Below are 22746 nucleotides of genomic sequence, written 5' to 3' on the forward strand. Positions count from 1 at the left end.
TCTTCTTGCCTGCACTGCTATTACTGGATTAAGTAGTACTATGCAATGGGAGGTTAACAGAGCCATCCTCATGATTAAGTTCAAGGGATTAATATTTCAGTTCAGTTGTTTTTTATTTAAACATTTTTTCCAAAGGTCGTATTAACGCTGACTACTGCGAACTTCGGCAGCTCTCCGATTACCCATCGAGTTTAAATGACCCGTGCAGAAAACTGTTTCACTGATGTTCAGCAAGTGTCCCTCCACGCAAAAACTGACATATAAGGCAATTTCAACGGGCAGGAAAACAAGGCAGAGCCCGTCCCGCTGCTTGCACAGAGCAGCTTGAACTCGTGCCTGGGAAAGCACATCCCCAGAGTTCACTTCAGCCTTTGGGACAGGGATTGGCTGTGATGGCTTGTGGGTCTGCAGTCCTGGCAACCACAGCAGTACAGATGCAGACTGCCCAGATCAAATGAAGGAACCACTGGCACAAAATGGAATTAAGCCTATGCTCCCACCCCAGCAGAGATCTAGGGGCAATCTGCCTCAAAGAAGAGAGGAGCAAAAGCCCTGTCAGAGTTTCAGGATTTTCACTGTCTTGCAATTCAAGCAAACTGCAAAGAGTTTGGAAAAGGGACTGGGCTGCTGCTTAAAATCCAAGCCTGCTCCAGCAGTCTGGCAGAGATAACACATTCCCACAGAGAAGGGCAGGTGCCTTTCTTGATCCAGACCTGCCCACCCTTCTCTCTTCGTGCACAGCCTGACCTGGGTTTCTGCTGAGCACCTGAGCTCCACCAGGAGGGGAGACTGCTGAAGGTTTCCCTCTTAATGCTTAGTCAGGCCACCCTGACCCTGCTGCAGCCCAAGCAGCCTCAGCCCCTCTGCTCAGGTGAGGAGGAGTTCAGTGAGCTGTGCTGGGAGGCAGTGTGTGTGTCACAGCAGCCTGTGTGTGACTCTGTGCCGTGGCTGCTCTGCTCATCCTGCCAGGGCTGCCCCCCTTGAACAGACCTCTCAATGGCACTGCCCCAGGCACCGCTGAGCTCTGTGCTCAGCCCTTACTGCTGCCAGGAGAAGGGACAGGCAGATTCCCTAGAAGCCAGCAGAGGCAGGAAAACAGGGGGAACTACAGCTTGAAACCACTTAGGGGGTCAGGTCCTTTGGTGCCCTCTGACCCACAGCACGAGGAGGTCACCCCGGGGCCTCACTCAGACCTCAAGCCCTACTGCAGGAACAGGGAGCTGCTCTCCTGACATCCCTGGGTGCTGCCTTTGGCTGCTCTCCTCCTCAGTTCATCAAAGTTTAGTTCACGGGAGGGTCAAGCCCGAGCTGAGATGAATCTCAGGGAGCTTCACTAAGCCCTTTGCTTTTCTTTCCAGTGAGAGGCATGCCATCAAAATGCCTAACGTGATCCCCTCAGAGCCCCACTTCGTTTTTAATCTGATCTCATTTATCTGGATCACTATTGGTAGCTCCTATCTTGGAAAAGTTTTGTACCGAGCGAAACCTTATTTAAGAATTAAAAAAAAAAAAAAATTGGCAGTAGAACAAACCCTCTTTCCACTATAAGAACTTATCTTTTTAATGCTCTATCAGTGTTTTATTATTATTTCGGTACTTGACATCTTCCAAAAGCATTAAAAAGTTCTTGAGAGGTCTTACAGCTTTACAGTGATGCCAATTCTGATCACAATCTTGCTGAAGATAAGCTTAATGAACACTAGAAAAATAAAGGCCTTTCAGAAGTGATCAAGCGATTCGAGGAAGCAAAAGAATACTTTAAAAACATGGGTTGCTTGCTTTAAAGCTCTCTTTAAAATATGTTTGGAGAACACATCTTTGTTGAGGAGAACAGAAATCTATCTGGAACTCTGGAGTTATTCCAAAGGGTGGTTGACAAGGATCAGAAATGAATGAGATTATTAAATTGCAAAACCCCTTTTTAGAACAAGGACTATAAAATGTCACCTTTTCCCAATCTCATGGAAATGCATTTAGAACTATAGAAATATGGACAGGCATTACATTCAGTGCTGGCAAGTAAATAATTAAGTCATCTGATACTCCAAATAACAGTCAAAAGATTATCCTGAGTTAGTTACAGAAGTTATTCCTAAAAAATTCTTATCACTTATGTTATTTAAACTTTCTTACATACCAATTAGTTTGAAATAATAAGACTTTAGGCTATCCATTAATTGCAGCACTGTTGGCACGAGCTGTGTTTAAAATTATGCAGTGAAAATTAAGCTGAAGCACCAAGCTGCCTTGGCTAACGAAAGAAGGTTCCCTCAGCCCTTCGGATAAGGTGGGAGAGCTAACGGGGGCACAGAATTCCCGGGAGAACTCTTCCCCAGTTTACTGTTCCCTCTTGCCACACGTTAACCCAGACTGTTGAGGCCACAGCCCCTTTACCCACACGTTTAACCTGCAGTGCTGCATTTCCAGTGCATCCCTTTCCTGGTCCAACACCGTGGCTGTTTATAGGCAAAAGAGGAAAAACCTCCAGTGATTAATGCAGAGGGAAGACAGCAACATATACAACCCAAAGCAGGGCTGCTTGAGGAGCTTCTGCAGTGGGATCATTACAGAGGCAACAGATGGGGAATTTGAATTGTTAAGTTGCTCTTTCAGGAGTCATGGGGAGGCTGGCTGCAGAGGAATATCTGCTGCATGCATCAGGAGGAGACACCACTCTGAATTTCTCTCTCTCCTGCTGCTATGGCTCCAGGCTCTCCAAGAAGCCCTCGAAACCTCTCCTTTAATCCTTGCTGTCTCGGGACAGCAGGATTTCTCCTGTCTGGTCACACATTGCTTCCCTGACACGCTGGGGCTACACTCTGGCATTTGTACCTCTCTAGTTGGCTCCTGCTGGCACCTGGCACAGCGTGGGCCCGTCCTGGGGCCGTGACCGAGGCAAGGGGTTACTTCAGAAAGTGCAGCCATTCACTGGCAGGTGTTTTTCCCCCCCAGTCCTCCCTGCCTGCAGCACGGATGAGGAGCAAAAGGCAGCGTTCAGCTGGCTCAAAGGGATCCTGGGAATGGTGTCTTCCTTCCACAGAAATCAGAATCCTCAAACACGGGTTTATATCTCTGAACTAAATCCGTGTATGAGTTGCAATCATTAAATGGCAGCTGATATTACAAGAAATTAACTCCAGTCCTTACAAAAAAAAAAAACACACACACACCAAAAACCACACACCAAAAAAACCACCCCACTTCAAAAGTAAAAAAGCTAAGTAATAATTTAAAAATCTGAATTAATTTCCAACCAATTAGTATTTTCAAGTGGGAGCTGCAGTAGTGTCTGTGTGAATACAGATGGGAATGAAGGGTACTCCAGGCCAAGAGGAGACGTTAACGCTGACACGGAACCGGGGAGAAGTCACTGCAGATTTCATTCCATTATGCCACGGAGAGCACGAGGCCCTGCTCGGAATCACAATGATTCCCTGAGAAAAGACTGACAGTGAGTTATATCATTCCCAGGAGCTCCCACCATTTCTGTGCTGTTTAGCATCACAGGCTCTCCCACCTTCAGCAGCATCCCAGCTACGTGGTACAAGGTATGTCAGTCAAAGGACAGGGGAAGATTGAATTGCTCCCAAGGCCATCAATTCCATCAGGAACACTGATCTCTGAAACCCGACCTCTTGCTCTGAAAACTGAACCTGCAAAATTCTCAGCAGAAAGGAGCGTTTTTAAGAGCAGAAATCCCACCCTGAGATCTCACTGACCTATATAACACCCTGATCCAAACAAGGCACTTCTAAATATACCAACAGACACAATCTAAAGAAGGACCACAGAGAAGTGACTGTGACCTATTTCTAGAAACACTGACCTTCAGTATCAGCAGGCTGTGAAATAATTTGCCCCATGAGCTCCACACCATATGTTTTATTCGGGCATTGACACCTACTTGGTGAAAATGAAGCTGTTGGAATGTGAGCTTCCACAGCGGAGCGTCGTTCCCACAGGCCAGGCAGTAACGAAACGTGGAGGCTGACACTGTACTGTGCAGAACTGCGTGCAACAGCCACCAAGAGATTCCAAAATTCCAGGTTCAGAAAAGAGGACAGCTTTAGTCTAGACAACACCTACACATGGCTGGAGCCTGGCTGGAAAGCTGTCATGCACTTAAGTGCTCATGTGAAACAGCTTAAAGGATGAGGGAAGTGCAGCAGTAGCTTTTAGCTCCTGCTTTTTAGAGTTCTGATGAACTGGCAAAAACATCCTCGTAGAAAAGCCATTTTGCCCAGAATTAAAAAAAAAAAAAAGCTGCATGTTCAGACCAGACTTGTAAGTCTACATTCCTTTTTTTTTTTTTCTGTCTCAAAATTTGATCTTACTGTTGGCATTGCCTATTACCATTCCCTCTATGCAGTCTGTGAGGCTGAAATCCTGAGAGCAGGATGGGGCCGAGGAAAGAAAAAATCCAGTGGTGTCAGAAGTGGTTAATTGCTGCCACAGGAGGTTCTTCCCTGAGGTCTGATTTCCTTCTAACTGAGCAACTGGATTTGCCCAGGTCCCCACCATCCCCCCAAGATATCCCAATTTGACGCAGGCAGGAGATGTGAGGTTGGCCTCGTATTATTTAAAGTGTAAGGGATGTATGAGGAGAACGGGGTTAAAACGAGCACTTCTGCTTTTTCAAATGTTCAGTGAGTTGTTTCAAGGCAGCTCATCTCTATTCCCATCCTCCTGCTTTTCAGGAAAGGAAGACAGCACATCCCTCAGGAGGAGAAATCAATATTCTCCTGTCACTTAAACACAAACAACAAAGAAATCCCAGTTCCCTGGTGAGCAATTGCCAGTTTAATTTTGCCATCTTCAGTAAGTCTCTCTTCTGAATCCTGTCAAGGTGCCAACATATTCATTATGGGCTCTATTTCCTTTTGTCACAACCACTGTGCTCGGGAAACACGCACTTCTAGCTGCCCTGCCTGTGTCCAAGAGGAAAACAACACTCATGGAATCAAGGCCCCACCTCGCAGTTTTAACCTCTGACCTTGCCACAACGAGAGAACTGAACAGCACTTGCAGTTGTGTTATTTTTAACGAGCATTTGAAAAAAAAAATGATCCCTTATTATGCAACAGTAAAAACCTTTAAATCAGCCATAAGCATGCAGTGGTGTGTATAGATACATGGAGGGTACGTGGGGGGTTGTGTGGCCAGAGACAGGTGATTCACAGCAAAAAAAAAGCCTGACAACTCAAGTTGTAGTTGCTTTATGAATCAAGCTCAGCATTTGCCTTTCAGTGAAGTATAGAAGTCAATCTGTGCTGAGCAAGTCACAGATCAAACAAACAGAGTTGGCTCCTCCTTTCTTGCCAGTCCACATCCACAGAAATACAGACATGGTAAGTGTTTAAAAAAACCCCAAACCCCAAAGCAACCCCCCTAGAGAGGCAGTGAACCAAGATCCTCGGCATCCTCTGCAGCAGGAAGGCAGGATTTGTTACCAACCACAGCCCTCACTGAGAACCATGGTGGTTCTCTCCTCAAAGGCAAGCAAAGCATCTCAAAGCACCCCAGAAGAAAGCAGTACAAAGTGAAATATTAAATAAAAATACAAACCAATACAATATTAAATAAAAATACAAACCAAGGGGGATTCCCTGATTCAGTGACGAAGGTGTGTGGCTCAGTGCTACCCCCTGGGCAGAGAAAGCCCAGGACCTCCTGGCACGGCTGTATTTACAGGAGGATACAGGAAGTTTGCTTACACACAATCATGTTTCCTGATAGCAGATACAACTGAAATAATACTTTGTTCTATCAGCATCTTCTAATCGTTAGTCCTTTCCATAAAGCAATGAAAGAAATCTCTTGCTTTAATCTACTTTCTTCTAGGCTTTGCCTGCCTTTCCCCGGTTGTCTTCTGTTCCCTTCCCCCTCCCTGAAAAACTCCCTCTCTTACCTTTAAATCCCCCCCTTTAGGTTTCACTAATCCTGTTTCACTGATTCCCATTCATCAGTTCTTTCTCTTTGTACCCCAGTTCTTCCTTCTGCTGCGATGCCCTGGTTAATCCCTTCTTTAGCCCGTACTGTGGCGTCCCAGATGACAAATCCCTAATTTATCTGCTTGGAAAGCCTAATCTTCGGAAGTACCCACAATCCCTACCCTTCAACACCTTTGCCCATCTCGTACCTCAACGTTCAGAAGCTCTGAGTTCCCACCCCCACATCAATCACCTCTTCAGAGAGACGTTTGGTGGTGCCTGGTTTTCTAACCTGGGAGTACTGCAGCTACTGTGAGCAGAGAACAGAGGGTATTCCCATGGCCCCAGGGGCTGTGCCAAGAGAGCTGGAACAATCATGCTGTTGGGTACACACAGCCCCTGACCACTGCACTGGGGTGGGGCGAAAGCAGCAGTAAATAAAACAGGCAGGGAGGCGATGGGGTGGGGTATGATTGGAAGAAGCCACAAATTGCTTTCACGGTCTCGAAAGGATGTGATGGTCAGTGGCAGCTCATGTTATGCAGCTAGCAGGTAATAATCAGGGCTGTAAGTTGCTCAAAGATTTCAGAAAAACCACCCAGGCAGTAAATTGTGGATGCTCCTGACTTCGTTTTGACATGTAAAATGAAAACAACATCAGCATTACTAGATAAAAAGGGGAATTTTTCACTCACTTTCACTATAGTCTCACATTCCATTTCTACTTCTGTTTTTCCTCTACTTCTTGTTCTTCTATGCTCTTTAAAACAAAACCAAGGATCATTTCAATGTGATGTGATGAACAATTACTCTAAGCTGAAATGACATAATTCTGTGCGTTACAGTAAAACAACATCTCTTTAATCTATGCACTCAATGAAAAACAAAAGATTACTGCATGCTTCTGCGTGCTGGCTCGTTAATATTTGACTAGGAACATGGATGTCAGAGAAACCAGTCTGTTTATCACAACCTGTCACTCTCCATGCTAGAAGAGGACGATATTTCAGCTGTGTGATGTGCGAGATCCAAGCGGAGCTGCAGCTTCTGCACGTTGCAGGGAGTGTCACTTTTTCTCTGGGAAGGGGAAAGAAGGGTGTCTTGAAGGACAAATGAGCATCAGCCACGCCTCCTGAAGCGTGTGCTGGAGGAGATTGCTCTGGCCTAACCCCAGGAACTCGGGGCAGTTTGGATGGAAAACCTTCAAGGACACCCCCAAGTGCTCCCGAGGGTGGTGCTGCTCCTTCTCCAGCCTTTCCCTTTGGGTCAGTCTTGCTCGAGTACCTGGGCGGGACCAGGGGTGGGACACGCTGCTGGTGGAGGTGTTCCCACTGTTCACTCGCCTTCATCCCGAGCTGGTGTTTGTCTCTGGAGCTGCAGCTTGGGCTTGGTGCTTCAGGAGAGCAGCAGGACTGTCAGACTGTCCCCCTTGGAAGCCACTCAGAGCTGACTCCCTGGGTTCATCACATACCACCCTGAGCTTAAACTCTCTCTCTTGGAGAGGTCTAAGGTCTGGATCAGAGAAGTCCTGAAGGGAATCCAGCAGCAACCAAAAAGACACAAGTCTGGGCAGTTACTAGAAGACGGCTATGAAATCATAGCCAGGAAGTGAAAAAAAAAGTGGCTTTTTGGTCCCTGCTAAGTGCAGCCTTTAAACAACGTTGCCATGCCATTTTCAAGTGGCTGCAGCATGTTTCCTGCTCTGTTGTGTCACATTGTTGTGATAATTGTCTTGTCTTACTCCAAAAGAAGTCTTATTTCAGTATTAAGGGATTTATTTACTGCTCCGTGGGGACAGTAACTGCATGAGCACGTCCCTGAACTCGGTTCTGCTTGCAGAAGTTAAATGACAGCTCTTTTATGAGACGGTTGGTGCCACCAAAATCCTGAGATTTCCCATATCGTACACTTTATGCTTTATCAAGTATTTGAGACAGGGCTGCATTTGCATTGTCTGGGAGCCAGAGATGGAATGGCATCCCGTGTCACACCCTAGGTGAGAGCCAGCCATGTGAGTGCACTGAGGTAACCTGTGCTTTGTCTTAGGTGTCAGGTTGGTTACAAATCAAACTCAAAATGGAAACCTTTAAAAAAAGAAATAGAAACAAACAATAACACAAAATAAAGCTTCTCATTTAATATTTAAAGGTGAAATAGCTTAAAAACTGAAGTAGCACTTTTAAAACTTGATACAAAACATTTCCTCTCAAAGCATTTTCTTAAACTGAATATAATTATTGAGTCACTTCCTTGGTAATGGGTGAAGAAGCAGAACAATATGTCTGAGCACCGTGTCCTCATTTTACTTTCATGCAGATTCACAAATGCCTTCTAATTGAGTCACAACGCAGGCAGAAAATACAATTAGCTGGATTTGATTGAAATTCGGTGTAAGGGGACTTCTGCCACCTTCTTATACTGTGTTGCAACAAATGAATGAAACCGTTTGATTTATTTTCTCCTCGAACTCCTCCTCACCTTGGCAGCAGTGGCTGGAAAGCTACAGCATTGACACTGACACAAATGGTGTTCTGAGATACATGTGGGGTTTCAGACACTCGAAAATGGGTGCCAGTGACTGTGGCAGCTTGCACCATTCTGACATGCAAAACCAACCTAAAACATTAGCTGAGGAAGCAGAAGGTGACAGTCTGTAGCAGAAAAAAAATGTAGCAGCAAGAAGGTGAAATGTAAAGTGAAAAAAAAGAAAGCTGCTTTGTTTTGCAGAGTTCCCTTATCACTTCTCCTGATGCACTTCATTTCTCTGTCCCTTTGATCTATGCACTTCACTGGATTTGTGCTCCCACTGACAGACAAATCAGATAAAGCAAATTACATAAAATTGGCAATTTTTACAAAATTACACATGCGTTTGCAGCACACAAACATTTTGTTACTGCGGATGTTGGCCTAGTTACTTCAGTGGGGCTCGAAACTACTGAAAGCAGGTTGAGATTTGATTAAAAATGCCCTTAAAACCAGTCTTGGAAAATACTACCACGCATCCTCTTGCTGATTTCCTTAGTTTGTGCAACATTATTACTTCTCCTTACTTTTGGCACCGTTTTCAGCCTGTTAAAGGACACAGCTTATGTTGGGAAAAGTGTGAGTGCACTTTGCATACAGGTAAGTGTTGGCCAGTGCTCACACCCCAGGATTTGGGTGTGCAAAGCAGGCACACATTTGCCAAAACGCAGGTTTTACCTACCTGGAGGATGAACATCACGAATCAGTGAACATTTCAACAACAGCAACGTTCAAAAATAACAACAAAACCCCCCTGTATTTAATCAAACTGAGGACCTTCCCTTCGGTTGTTTATCAAAACACAGTCCACGGAAAGCAGCAGAGATATCTGGATAGCATGGATTCCACAGTCAGAGGGAATCAAAAGGTGACAGGATCCAGCTCGTTAGCTGTCAGTAGGGTCTGCACCACTCACAGCCTGTGCTGTTCACCGAGCTTGTGACAGTACAGTCTGTGCACTTGCACCACTGGGATGCTCCTGATCCAAAGGATGGCAGTGCAGCAGACATATATTATAAATTTACCACAGGGGTGCTCTCTAGTTTTGGAGCTCCCAGGCATGGTCTTGCAGCATAAGAGAGAAAAAGTCAGAGAGAAAACACAGGGATTAAAACAAACTCTGAACTCTGAGCTCTTTTCTGTTCTGATGGTCAGGGCTGTGCCTGTCAAAATCAGCTGGTTTTGAAAATGCCCAAGTATTTCTGGACTCCAGTGAGAGCAGCCTCTTTCTGTGTGTGCACACACTGCATCGAGCAGCTCTGGGGGGAATCTCCACTGCAGAGATAACACAGCACTGAAAATACTTCCCCAAATCATAACTAAGCAGCCAAGTATCCATTGCTTTTATCAGTGCTGGGACAACGTTTTAGAGTAGATACACATGAAAACTGCACTGTAGGAGAACACTAATGACAGGGGGAGTGTTAAAACACCATCTGCTGTTCAGAGTTACTGTCTACCTAATGCTGGTATATCCCAGAGGTTTTCTAGAGAAAGCCCAGCAATCAGTCCACTTTTAAAATATTGAAGCTGAATATATTCTGGATTATCTGGTGATCCTGAATGTGTCCTCACTTGTGCCAAGGGCCACAAAAAAGGTTGCATTTTATATTTCTGGTTTATAAGCCACCGTGAAAAGCTGTGCTGTGTTCTCATTTACTGTGCCATTGCTATAAGGAACTACTGCCACAATTAGTCCAAATTTGTGTCCTTACTGGCACACAGAAATGGGGCACAGAACCCTGTCAGTCACCACGGTAGATTGTGCTGATCTAACACCTCCCATCAAATCTTACCGTGACTGTTCGTTACAATTATCTCTTATGAACCTTTAAAGCTACAATGAAGAAACGTGTATTGTGCCAGGGAAAAGGAAAAAGGGAATGCTGCTTAACCCCAAGAGCTGCCTCCCAACACAGCATTTAGTTCTCTTAATAATTCACACACCTCTGCTGCTGCTGGCTCTGCCTTTGGCACACCCTGACAGGGTTTTCTGAGGCCGCAGCAGCACAACATCACCAGGTGGTGAAAGCACAGCAGGTTTGTAAAAGCACTTTGAGGGGAAATGGACCAAGCAAGACTTCCTTGTTCTTTATGGAAGAAGGAATTCCTGAGCCATGACTCCCCTTCAGAATTTGTTTCCAGCTGTACTGTGTGTTGTGGAGTTGATGTTGAATACGATGTGCCAGATGTGCTTTACATGAGGGCCCTTCTACAGGTACCTACAGACCAGATGAATTGCCAGAGCAAGAAGAACAGAAGAGCAAAGGGCAGAGGACGGGTGTGATCCACAGCAAGGGTGCACAAACAGACACTCAGGACAAAATCCACCCCATGGCAACACAGAAACACTACAAAAAACATTTAAGGCAGCGACTTGCGTTCCTATTGTGAAAGTTGTGAAATCAAGTTACACTCTCATCTTCCCTGGACCAGCAAAGATCCTGCACATCCATGTCACAAACACAATGCACATGGAGGTTGGGTCATCCACCGACCAAGACTGACTGTGAAGCAGACAGACAGAGGAAGAAATGTACGAGGAATAACATGGTCCTGGCTTTGATCTCACTCACTGAAACACTAAAAAAAAAAAAAAAATTCAGATGAATCTACTGCCTGTCAGTGAAAATCACTGCTTTAACAACGACATGAGTGAAACCCATCCCTGTGAAACTTCACCCTGAAGTTCCACAAACACAATCCAACTGCTGCAAGAATTGTCTTCAGATGCTCTCCTGGGCAAGAAATTTCCATTCCTGCCTCCTATTGATTACTTTAGATATAACCTTTAAAAAAAATCAACTGCTATGATACTACAGCTCCATGAATGCCAGAAGGTTAAGTCTCAAAACAAAACTCCCAAACCTCTAGACAAAATCCATGCAGAGGATCACTTCAGTTCTATATGCACAGAACATTTTATTTATCACCTTTACCACATGTAGTGTAACATTTACTGGCTTGTAAGCTAGGCATAGATCAAGAGGATGGAATTTATTCCTCAGGACCTTATTTCCATTAACATAATGAATGTTAGCCACAAAAAGCCCCATCTGGGACTCCCATCCTCTGGTCCTGCACGATGAGTTAACGCCCTGTGGTTACGAGGCCAACAATTTTTTGTGAATGTCTCAGTGGAGGTGCTGAATTGAAAGTCTCAAAGACTTACTCAGCTAGTTCACAGGCTGCCCCCCCTGAAGTCAGCCTGAACTTTGCTACTGGTATCAGCCAGAGTACGTGAAAAGTTCACTCCCCACCCCGTGGATGCATTTGGCAAATTGCTTTAGTCTGGACTTAAGTCGGCCAAGCCCTTGAATCAGCTGCTCACCACACAGGAGTGACAATTACTTTAGAAATTGAAACCATGGGAAGGGAGTCAACATTGCTACAGCTAACCCAGAACAGCAGGTCGGGGAGGGATCATTTTAGGGTTCAGCTGCAGTTTTGAAAGCATCCATTCCAGCCTGGTCAGTTAAAGGGGATGAAGGAATCCCAGGGACTTAGACTCCTACTGGGAGCAGGCTAAAGAAAGAAAGGCAATGTGGCAGCATACTGGATTTTTACTGGGCACAGTGACTTTTTGTTAGTATTCAGTGAGCACTAAAATAACTCCAGAGTTCTTCCCCTGGCCACAGAGCTTTAGGAGTTACTGCCTTCTTTCTTCCATGCTAATGAAACCGCTTCAGCCGTCCCACAGCAGCCCCAGTGCCAAGGCTGCTCTGCAGGAAACACTCCCCAAAACTGGTCCCAAAGCCCTTCTACCACAGCACAGCTCTCGGCTGTCTAAGACTTCAGGCAAGAATCTGCATGACTGAGGACACTCTCCCCTCTCGTAAAGCCTCAGCCTGTCCTGATCACACATGCAAATATTCCTTTCATACAGACCGAGTATCTCAATATTTCATGTTAAGCAGTGCTGAATTCTCACTGAGCCTTTAAAACTTGAGTGTTTCAAAGACTAACATGTATAGAATATATATATATATATAGAAAGAACATAACAAGGACCCAGGAGGACCTCTAGTCTCTGAGATGAACCATAAAATGAGAGAAATTCGCTGAGCTCCATCTCAAACCCAGCTCTCTGTCCACACAGTGCAGAAATGCAAAATAAGGTACCTGGTACCCAAAAGCTGGAACTACTTGTGTGATGCTTAGCTCAGCATCAGCTAACCCAGTTATTGCTGCAAGAACACAGCCTGCAGCAGTGTCCTGGGATGGTTCCAGCTTCCCTCTGTCCTTAAACAGGTCACAGAGAGTAAAGCCTGAAAGCTTCCCAGTGACATGAACCCACTGCCCCACTTTAGCAAGTGCACCACAGCATTGGAGTGCTCTGGAGTGTGAAGTGTGAACAGACAGATCTGGAAAGTAAATTATCTTCCAGGGGTGTAAAGGACCAAGTCTTCTGATCTGGAATAGCTGGGGTTGGAAGGGACCTCTGGAGGTCACCCAGTCCAACCTCCTGCCAAGGCAGGGTCACCTGGAGCAGGTGACACGGGAACACATCCAGGTGGGTTTGGAATATCTTCAGAGAGGGAGACTCCACACCCTCCCTGGGCAGCTGTTCCAGTGCTCTGCCACCCTCAATGGAAAGAAGCTCTCCCTCATGTTGAGGTGAAACTTCTGGTGGTTTAGTTTATGGCCATTGCACCACTGGAAAGGGTCTGGCACCATCCCCTTGGCACCTGCCTTGGAGATATTGAGCTGCATTAATGAGATCCCCTCTCAGTCTTCTCTTGTCCAGACTAACCAGGCCCAGCTCCCACAGTCCCTCTCATAAGAGAGATGCTTCTGACCCCTCATTATCTCTGTGGCCTCCACTGCACTCTCTCCAGTAGCTCCCTTGTCTCAGAAACTGCCTTTCTGATACTCAAAACCAAAAGACTGCAAATTAAAGAAAATTCTTCTCCTACCCGGCAATGTCATCCCAAATCACCCCTGTACACATTCAGAGTGATACCAGTAACATCTCTGAAAAGATCAGGAGCAAATGCCAGGGAAATTGAGATAAGCATCAGGTGAATGGACATCTCACTGATTCACTGCCTCACACAAATGGAACAGTTTCCTTGTCTTACATGACAAACTGATTTCCTTTGCAACTTGGCCCAAGTCATTTCATTCTCCCACCTGCACAACTGTGTGAGATACCAGTTATCAGCTCAAATTTTAATGCTCTTAGAATCTGAGAGCAATAGCATAGTCTTGTCTTACAGAGCTAACACGATAGGTTAGGCAATTTTAGGTCCTTCTCTGTATTGAATATAGCAGATTGCTGAGTTTTCTCTGCAGTAAAAAGAGATTTATTTCCCCAGAACGTTCCAAATCCAAATCCTTTCCCTAATGAAGTGCCAGATAAAAGGATCTTCTGCACAAACACATCAAGAAAACGTCATCTCCCAAAATTTCATTAAACATTAAACGACTGTGAAATAAACGAACAGAAAACGCTGGGGCTTTCTGACAAACTGTTATTAGTTTCATTTACTTTGCAAGACAGAATACATATGACAATTAGATCTTCAAATGACTACACGGGGGAGGTCCCTTCTGTCCTGATGCTCTGTGCTCTGTGATAAGCTCATTTGTTTGTGTCTAAGAACAGATTTTCAGCTTCACTCCTTTCTGAAACCGAAGTTGGCCTCAGACAGATAATGCAGCTAACTGCTAATAAACTCAAGATGTCTTAATATCAATTTGCTGAATGGAAAATCCTACTTATTTTGAACTAATTTAGTCCAGCAGTACCTGTTTAAGATCAATTCACAGCAGACTATTTCCTTTTTATTGCTAATTAAAATCACAGATTTCCTGTTCCAAACAACATATAACCCTGAAAAATTAGCTACAAACCCAGTGTGTTATTGACTCAGCTGCTGGACTAGGTCTAGATTTACCACCTAGCTCTGAGGTTTATAAAAACAGCTCCTCTAAGCAATGACAGATTGGCCAAGAAGAGCTCAGGTAATGAGTGGAAAATAGGAGACTCTGAGGTTTGTCTTCTCAACGTTCTAAAGTGCAGAAGGGCTCAACCGGGTTTTTATCTCCAGCCCAAGAGCACATGCACTGTAGAACTCTTTCTTGGCACATTGAATTTGAGGACCACCCAGCTGTGTCTCAATTCCAGCCCTTTCCGGCCTTGCAGAGAAGAATAACCCTGCTGTGTGCCAAGGGGATATCTGCAGGTGGCAGCTGGGTTTAACCCGATCCACCCACACTTTTGTTGTCAGGTCTGTACAAAAACACTTCCAGCTGATTGTGCTGGGCAGATACAGACCAATTCTTTCTCTTGTGGAACACAGTGGAGTCAGGAAAGCTTGGGAACAGCTTGTGAAGAAAAAAGGATATATTGGAGCGGTCCTGAATTAAGGCAGATTCCGCCGGGTGCTTTCAGTACGTTGCCCCTGAGCACTCGAGCCTGAGGTTTGAGCCTCTGTCTGAAGTGCAGAGTTCCCAGGAAAGCAGCACCCACCAGGCTCCACTGTGATGGAGCAGGAGGAGGACTGGGCAATCCCTGTCCCTTTTCATTAAACTTTATAAACTGAAAGAAGATGCAACTCCAGCAGAAGAGTGTGTTACTTCCCCTTACCAGTGAATCAGCTTCACTCTTCTTCTCCACAGTGCCTCATTCCCACTGCCAAAGGCTAAAATCTGCTTAGGCTCATTTTAGGCTGATTTAATCCATCCCAGCAGCCTGAGCTGCATTTCCACTCATATTTATGGGTAACTTTAACTGGTGCAACTAAAGCAGAGAGTATCCCTAGCAATCCTTCTTTTCTCCCCCAAAAGTGATGCTCTTCTTGCAGGTGGGGCTGAGCAAGTTCTGCATCTGCCTGCTCCTGCTGTACTTAAATTAATTAAGTGCATTAATGTAACCTGCTGCCAACTGGAATTTACATTAACAGGCAGGCCCACAGATAAGGAAGAAAAGCTGGGGATCGCTTGGCAAAGTGCAGGGAGGGCAGAAATCAGATACTGGTGTGGGATATGGGTGACTTGGGACACAGATCTGCAAGGGATCAAAGGACCAACCCCCACACAGTGCTGTGAAGTCTGACCCAACAGCAGCACTCTGGTTCCCTTCAGCCTCATTTATTCCAGCAGTTCCACGTGCCTGGCAAGGTGATAAAACCAGCAGTGCTGATATCCTTGCACAGGGAATTGTGATGGGACAGTGGGCAGTTCCCTCCCTCCTGAGAGTATCTGCAATAGCACTCACTCCATCTGCATTCTTTATTAAAAGAATGCAATCAAATTAATCACAATAAAGTGGGTATAAATATTAAAGCATGTGTAGATATCTGGAGGATGAAATGCACTTTTGCTGTTTAGAGAACTAAGCTGTTCCTGTTTGTTGAAGCCCATTGTTAATCTTTATCTTGTTTTCCAACACATTTATTTACAGCATGTCAAGGGAGAAACCTAATTTCTAAGGACATTTTTCAATTAACTTTCTTAATTAAGAGAGAAAAGTTAGACTCAGTCGGTTTGTAAATAGTATTGTCCACACCCCACAAAATTAATAGATTCTGGGAAATGACTGAGGATACACCTACACAAGCAGGATCAGGAATGTTCCCCATCTCCAGTCTCCAGGTGTTACAGCTCTTGTCTGGCATTCTGGTTGCCTGCTCAGTTTTGCCTGGTTTGGAAACAATTACATATGCTCCAGAAGTCTGTAACATTATTAGGGAATTACTGTTCCCTTTGGCTTCTGTCACACAGTGCTGTAAGCAAGCGCTTCCATGGAATTTTCACTTCAAGCTATGGGCTTTAATGAGGTTCAAGCTCTGCCCTGAATATGAATCTGCCACAAGAGTCTCTGCAGTGCTCCACCTTCATGAATTCGTGCAATAGGAAGTGCCTGCTGCTGCCCTGACTCAAACATCTGCCACTCAGACACAGATCTGTACAAATCAAGAATTCCCAGTTTCAGGAGGGACCACAGTTCTGTCCTGGGCCCAGTGAAACCCTTCACGAAGTTGGGACAGGTCTTGCAAATGATGCCTTTGAAATTAAAGCAGACACAGGAATTGGAACCCAGAGATCACATTGCCACGTCTGACATGGTGATCAATCAGAAACAGACTCATCCCACTGAACAGCTCCCGAGAACTGGAAAAGGATTTCACTCCAATAAAGCAAAAGAAGATGATTGCAAACCACTAAAAAGCACTGAAATAACTTATTTCCCTAGTGCATTTACAGCAAGTGAATAACCACGCTCTTTGTGGATGCAAGAGTATTTCACATCTAAAAATAGCTTACACTGCACACTGATCCCAAATCTAGATACACCCAAGGCAGCCCGGAGTTGTGGGTCAATTTATAACACTTATGTAAAATAAAAAAGAAAACAAGCTTAAAGCAAAATTAGATGCTATACTTGTCCCACATACCATGGACAGAGTTGCTGTATTGAGTTACTGCAAACTTTCTCTGAGGCACAGGAATTTAGGTGAATGTACTTCTTAACAGTTTCAGTACTGAAACATCATTTTTTTTCCTTCATCTATTGAAAATATCTGGGAATAAATTTCACCACATCTGGTGAACTCCTGCTCACATCCTGCCTTACAACAGCCTCACACACACACTTCTAAGCAGCAATTTTTATTTGCTTTAGTACCACAGAAACAGAAATAAACGTGGTTTGATACATTTACTGTGCAAGAAGAGTAGTTTTTACGCTCCCATAAAATGCTTTCAGAAATAATAATGATAATAATAACAACAATGGTAATAAAAGAAGCTGTAAACTCCAACAGGGCCTGGCTGTAACTGGAGAAACCCAACGCCTCTGACTTCTGAAGACGATTAGTGTCGGTCTGTGAACACGCAGTTTGAATTAGTGTGTTTGTGTTCAGACAACAGCACTGGGCTCTCATTTTGGAGGGGTGTTTTTAACCACGTGAGTCACAACGTGGGGAAGGCAGGCTGAGCAAACCTGATGGCTTCCCTCCCTCCCAGAGCTGCTTCTCCTTGGCATGTGTTACACCCACTTTGTAGATAGCGTGGAACCTGGAAATCCATAAATCTGCCTGTCCCCTTCTTTGTTCTCCATACAAGGGAAACTCTGACTTCACTGTTCGTGCAGGCAACCAGGAAAACTCGAGCAGACCACAAAACTCCTGCGTGGGATTAGTGGTTTCAAAACAGGGCTGGGAACCATCAGAACTGGATTCTAATTCTGTCACTCTGGAAGATGCTTAAGCCAAGGATTCCAAACATTGACACCTAAAGTAAGGCAGTGAAGTGGAAGTTAAGTGTGCACTCCAGCAAAGCCCTTAATACGTGGAGAACACCGTACTGGTTTGAGTTGGAAACAACAGAGGGAAACTTCACTATCCATAGTTTTCCTTTTGGAATTTTCTATTAATTTTGTATTTCAGACACAGATTTAAAACTTACAGCCTAATTTGCCTTGATGGTATCATTTCAACTGAGCTACAAATACCTTCTGTTTGCTGGGTTAAACTTCAGAGACTTTCAAAACCAGAGTGCTTCAGAAGCTACGGTTCCTCAAGAACATATCCCTGGGGACTATCTGGAATCTCTCCTTTTAGCAGCGATTGACCACAATGAACCAGTTATCTGCATCTTCCATCTCGTTTATACTTTGAACTTCAGTGGATTGGTGGCCATTAAAGTGATTAGAGTAACCCAGTGGTTTGAAACTCCCACGTGGCTGCCACGACAAACCAAACCGGTGCTGGTGGCCACAAGGCTTCCCGGCATCCAGAACCCTTCCTTTTGGGTTTTCCCTGGAAGGGTTCCTGCGACTGCAGGTAGCCCTCCTGCAGTCCCTGCTCAGTGGACCGACCCTGTTACCAAGGTCACCTCTGCAGAGTTCTGTTTGCATCCAGCTGACGTTGATTCATGTTGCCAGATGGCAAAGGACAGAGCACCATCACTCAGCACCACGTGTGACCTACTTACACGCCCGGCAATCTGCTCCTGAAGACTTGGGAAAGGCAGGGAGACTTTGATTAAAATTTTAATTTGGTTTCATAGTTCCCCCACATGTGGCACGTGCATTTTGCATACCAGCTGCATCTGTTCCAGCAGGGCACTAGCATGATGCCTCCCACTTCCTTCTAAAACAGGGCATATGGATGCTCAAGTGTCATCTCCTCGTGCCCTAAAGGCACTCTCAGAAGTAATTACAAGTTATTGGTTTACATACGGACAACTAACGAAGAGCCGAACACTCCCATGCCGGCACCACAGGGAAAATAATGACGGCAGTGACGTGTCAGCTCCAGAGGAGAAGGGTAAAGACATGACATAGACAAAAGTCATGTCGGGTTCCTAATCAAATACAGGAAAAGTCATGGGGAGATGCTCAAAGTCTCATTTATGTATTTCCAGGATAAGCAGGACAACATCATTTCTGCCTTAACTCCAACGTGAGGGTATGTGGGAATACTACAAGTGACATTTGGTCACTCCAGGACAGATTCCCCACATTGCTGAGGGCTTTAGGAGAGCAGTGACTGCCAGACTGAATCAGACCTGCACTCTGCCTCTGCCCTGGGCCACTACCAGATGCTGCACAAAGGCTAATGAGTAGAGAAAACAATTCCCCCCTTCCAGCAGGCCTTCCTGGTCCTCACCTCTGATACCTGAAGTCTGGCTTAAGTCCTGCTGTTCAAGTTCTAGCAAAGTTTTTGTTCCTGTCAAAGTACTGGTCGACAAGAATTTCAGCTCCGAAAACATTTCTGAAGTGGTTTCCAAGCCCATTTTGAATTTATTCAGCTCTGACGGATTTTTCAAGGGCTTGGCACCTATAAATGGAGCTGTCAGAAGTCTCAAGAAGTGCCCAGTAGCTCCTCTTGGGAACATTCGGGACCAGACCCTGGGGAGGGTTCAGTGTGGTGCCCGAATGTGGGCAGGTACAGCTGAGCAACTCTTCTAAACGAAAACAGAAAGCTTTGTAAAACACAAACCCTCCAGGCTGCCACAGAGCAGCACCCAAAAACCCTGCAGAGAACCAAGTCTGACAGTGTTCTGTACACTGAGGAGGAGGTGACAGATGCTGGCTGGAAAATCATCCCATCACATATTAATATTATTTATTTTGGGGGGAAAGGAGAAGGGAAAGCCAAGCACAGTCAGGAGTAGTGGTATCACAGTGCAGACAGTGCTAATGAGGTGATTACGGGTAACAGAGTAAGTGAAAATAATTGGCACAGAAAAGGTTTACCCAGGAAAGTGATAAACCCTAAAGTTCTGTTACTTGGCTATAAATTAAGTTTGAAGAGAGAAAATAATCCAAAAGAAGTAGTTATTGAGAAGAGTACGACAGTTCTGGAAAAATTACCAAGCATCCCTTTTTAGAATGAAAAACCAGAGAAATCCCGTCTTCCTTTTAAATAAAAGGAAGCCCAAACACACATTTTAAGCCAAATACTCATGTGTAAACTGGAACTTTTACTGTCTGTAGAACAATAGGTGGTTTAAAAAAATATTTTTAAAGTATTTTTATGAAGTAGAATAGAACTATTGTGACTACTCCATGATATCAGACCCAAGTGTCTTTGTCCTCAGCAGTACCTCAGCCTGAGACTCTCGTGGCACAAATCTAAATCCTGTCCCTGCACCCATCTGGTGGACCTGCTTCCACAGATCCTGTTCCACAAAAACCTGTTCACATGGAATATCTTCAACTGGAGGCACCAAGTGCACAGCAGAGCCTGCTTTGGCCGGCGACCCCAGAACAAATGCAAGGTCTCTCATCTCCCCCAGCCCACAGCAAAGCTCCCACAGCGCTGCAGAGACAGAGTCTGCCCAGAGAGCCAGGATCTGACCTGAGCTGCAGGAGACAACGGTGCTATTCCGAGCACAGGGGGTTATTCTTCCGGTTGCTGGACACCACACACGATAACGGAGCACAAACGGCACCGAGTCAAAACCTGCAGTGTCTCGTGTCCACCAGGGCTGTGCAGTGGCCCGAGAAACACATCCCAGCCCTGACAGCGCTCATTGAGAGAATCTGCTCAGCAGAGCAGCCCCTTCCCTGCCTGGGTCTGATTATTTTTCGACTTAAAAGTCTGCGGAAGGGGCAAAGTGTCTGTTTAATTTGCTGTTGTGTGGGAAAGGGGCCAAGGTGTCTGTGACACTGCTTGGAAATCGTTTGCTCTTGGTACAGCCTGCAGTTTTTAAGGAGGACGCCACAAAAAAACCAAACATAATTGAAGAGAGTCTCATTAAATGAGAACAAAGTAAACAGAGATGCTTTTTAAAAATTACATCCCCTCATCCTGCTCCTGCTGTCAAGTCCACTCATTTCCCCCCCCTCCTTCGGTTCAACATAAAAATTAATTATCTTTGTAGCAAATAATGTCAAAACTAAAGCAGAAGGTTTGAATTCTTTCTGATGAACTTTAACAAAGCTGTGGGAGACCTCTGGCTGTAGATGTGATGCAGGTAAAATACTGAATTCTTATAACCCCACCTGCCTTTAGGGTTCAGAATTGGGAGTTCTGATTGTTCTACTATAGTTGAGTTGAGAACAGAGACAGCAGTGATCACTTGAGGTCACTAGATGGGCACTGCCCATCATACCTGAATCACACTCTCAGAGGCACGAGCATGTTAGAAAATACCATCACTCTCACCACTCAACTGTGGTCTGAGACAATCCCTGAGCAATCACAAAAGGGAGAAATCTCTTGCATAGTATGGAACGGGGGTAAACTAAGAATAGCAGTATGACTGAAGAGTGTTGTTTGGGGTAGTGCTCTGCTTTGGTTTTTAGGAGGAGCTAGATGGATAATATTCAGGATAGCCCCTTATTTAGGGAACGGAGCACACACCATAAATTAGAAAGCACAAATATTTAAAGTTCTGTTGAATGTGTACACAACCTGTTTATTATGGCTGAACTTCTTTTTCTAGGCCATAGCTACAATAGATGTCCTCAGAAGTGATCACTTGGTATAATCCTGGGCAAAGGCCAAGAGAAACTCTGTTTCCATAATGGTGCTCTAGAGAATTCTTTATTTTGGAGTGCCTCATGGACTGCCTAAATTAAGTCATAGGAGCAAAAAAATGTATGGTATCCGAACCCTTTGCTTGGGCATATATTCCACGGCATCACCCTGTTAATCATTCTGGAGCAGAACAGCCCTTCCCTGGTTCCTAAATCAAGGGATAACTCCTCCAGAGCTGTCAACCCCGATGCCAGCTCTGTTCACAACTGCTCTGATTAAAAGCACACCAGATGTGCTTTTGGGGTTATAATGAAGAGTAAGCCAAAAGAGAAAAAAACCCCAAACAAACCTGCCCAAAGTCCCACGGCAAAGTAGCAGGAATTTAACAGTTCCCAAATTGGAAGTGGCTGAGAGCAGAAAAAGAACACAATCAAACCCTGTTTCTGGAAACGTGTGCTTGGAGAAAAGTATAGTTCAGTGAGCCTGCAAAAAGCCCTCAAAACCTCAAGGACAGTAAAGAACGAAGGCAAGTGGGGAAGATCAACAGAGGGAGTTTTTTCCTCTCTCTGAAATGGTTACAAAACAAATTCCAGAACTAAAAGACAGGGTCTGTGTACCATGTAAGATGTTTCGAAATCACAAGCACCACTCTAAAGTTCCTCCTGTTTTGCCTCTCTGCTGTCTGTGAAGCAATTCCTGGGGAACCACGAGCACTATGAATGCGTCCCTGGAAATGCGAGTGCCCAGCAGGTTTCACCTACAATCTCCCAACTACAAACCCTTCCCTGCCCTCTTCACCCTGTCCTTTACCATCAGCTGAGAGCTGGGCCGAGGTGTCATCGCTGTGAAACTCCACCCAGGGGACCAGCTCCCATCTGCCCTCAGCTCGTGTCCCCGCAGGGCCGCAGCACGGCAGGCCCAGCGCTGTCCAATGTACTGCCCGCCCAGCAGCTCCAGGGGAGCAGCTCCCTCACACCCACTGCCAGGGATGGGCTAATCCTGCCTGGGAACTGCTATCCACCTGGGATCAGCTTTCTGGAGAACGTGCCGTTTTACACTTCCACGCCCCGGCCTCTCTTGGCTTTGTCCGTAAAGAGATGCTGCCTCATTTTCTCTGGGTGAGCAGCAAAGGCAGTTGGGATTTTCCTGAGTTTCTTTTTTTCCTGAGTAAAAGCTTCTCCAACCAGTTTGGAGGCTAAGAAGGTTCCGAGCAACAGAAATTCAGCTTCTGTTCTTACTGCATTAAAGAGCAAAACTTGAATGTGTACCTGGTTTTAATTTGTTTGCACAAGCAAAAGCACAGAGGAAATACAACCTGCCTTTCTCCTCGACAATAAAACCCACTCTCTCTT

The 22746-nt window shown here is 45.2% G+C and overlaps 1 protein-coding gene across 4 annotated transcripts in view; it reads right to left on the reverse strand.

Annotated features, from left to right (window-relative positions):
* Positions 1-22746, reverse strand: part of PLCB1 (phospholipase C beta 1) — a 317877-nt gene that overhangs the window by 13648 nt on the left and 281483 nt on the right. For 2 of the 4 annotated variants that reach the window (XM_050316647.1, XM_050316646.1), the window contains exon 32: positions 6626-6690. The exons of the other annotated variants lie outside the window; for them this stretch is intronic. In XM_050316647.1, coding sequence (XP_050172604.1) covers positions 6652-6690 — 39 coding nt within the window. In that variant the 3' untranslated portion in view covers positions 6626-6651. The remainder of the gene's footprint in view (positions 1-6625; positions 6691-22746) is intronic. 4 annotated transcript variants of the gene reach the window in all.

Source organism: Myiozetetes cayanensis, unplaced genomic scaffold, assembly GCF_022539395.1.
Source record: "Myiozetetes cayanensis isolate MyiCay16 unplaced genomic scaffold, myiCay2020 scf2-11, whole genome shotgun sequence".
Lineage (NCBI taxonomy): Eukaryota > Metazoa > Chordata > Aves > Passeriformes > Tyrannidae > Myiozetetes > Myiozetetes cayanensis.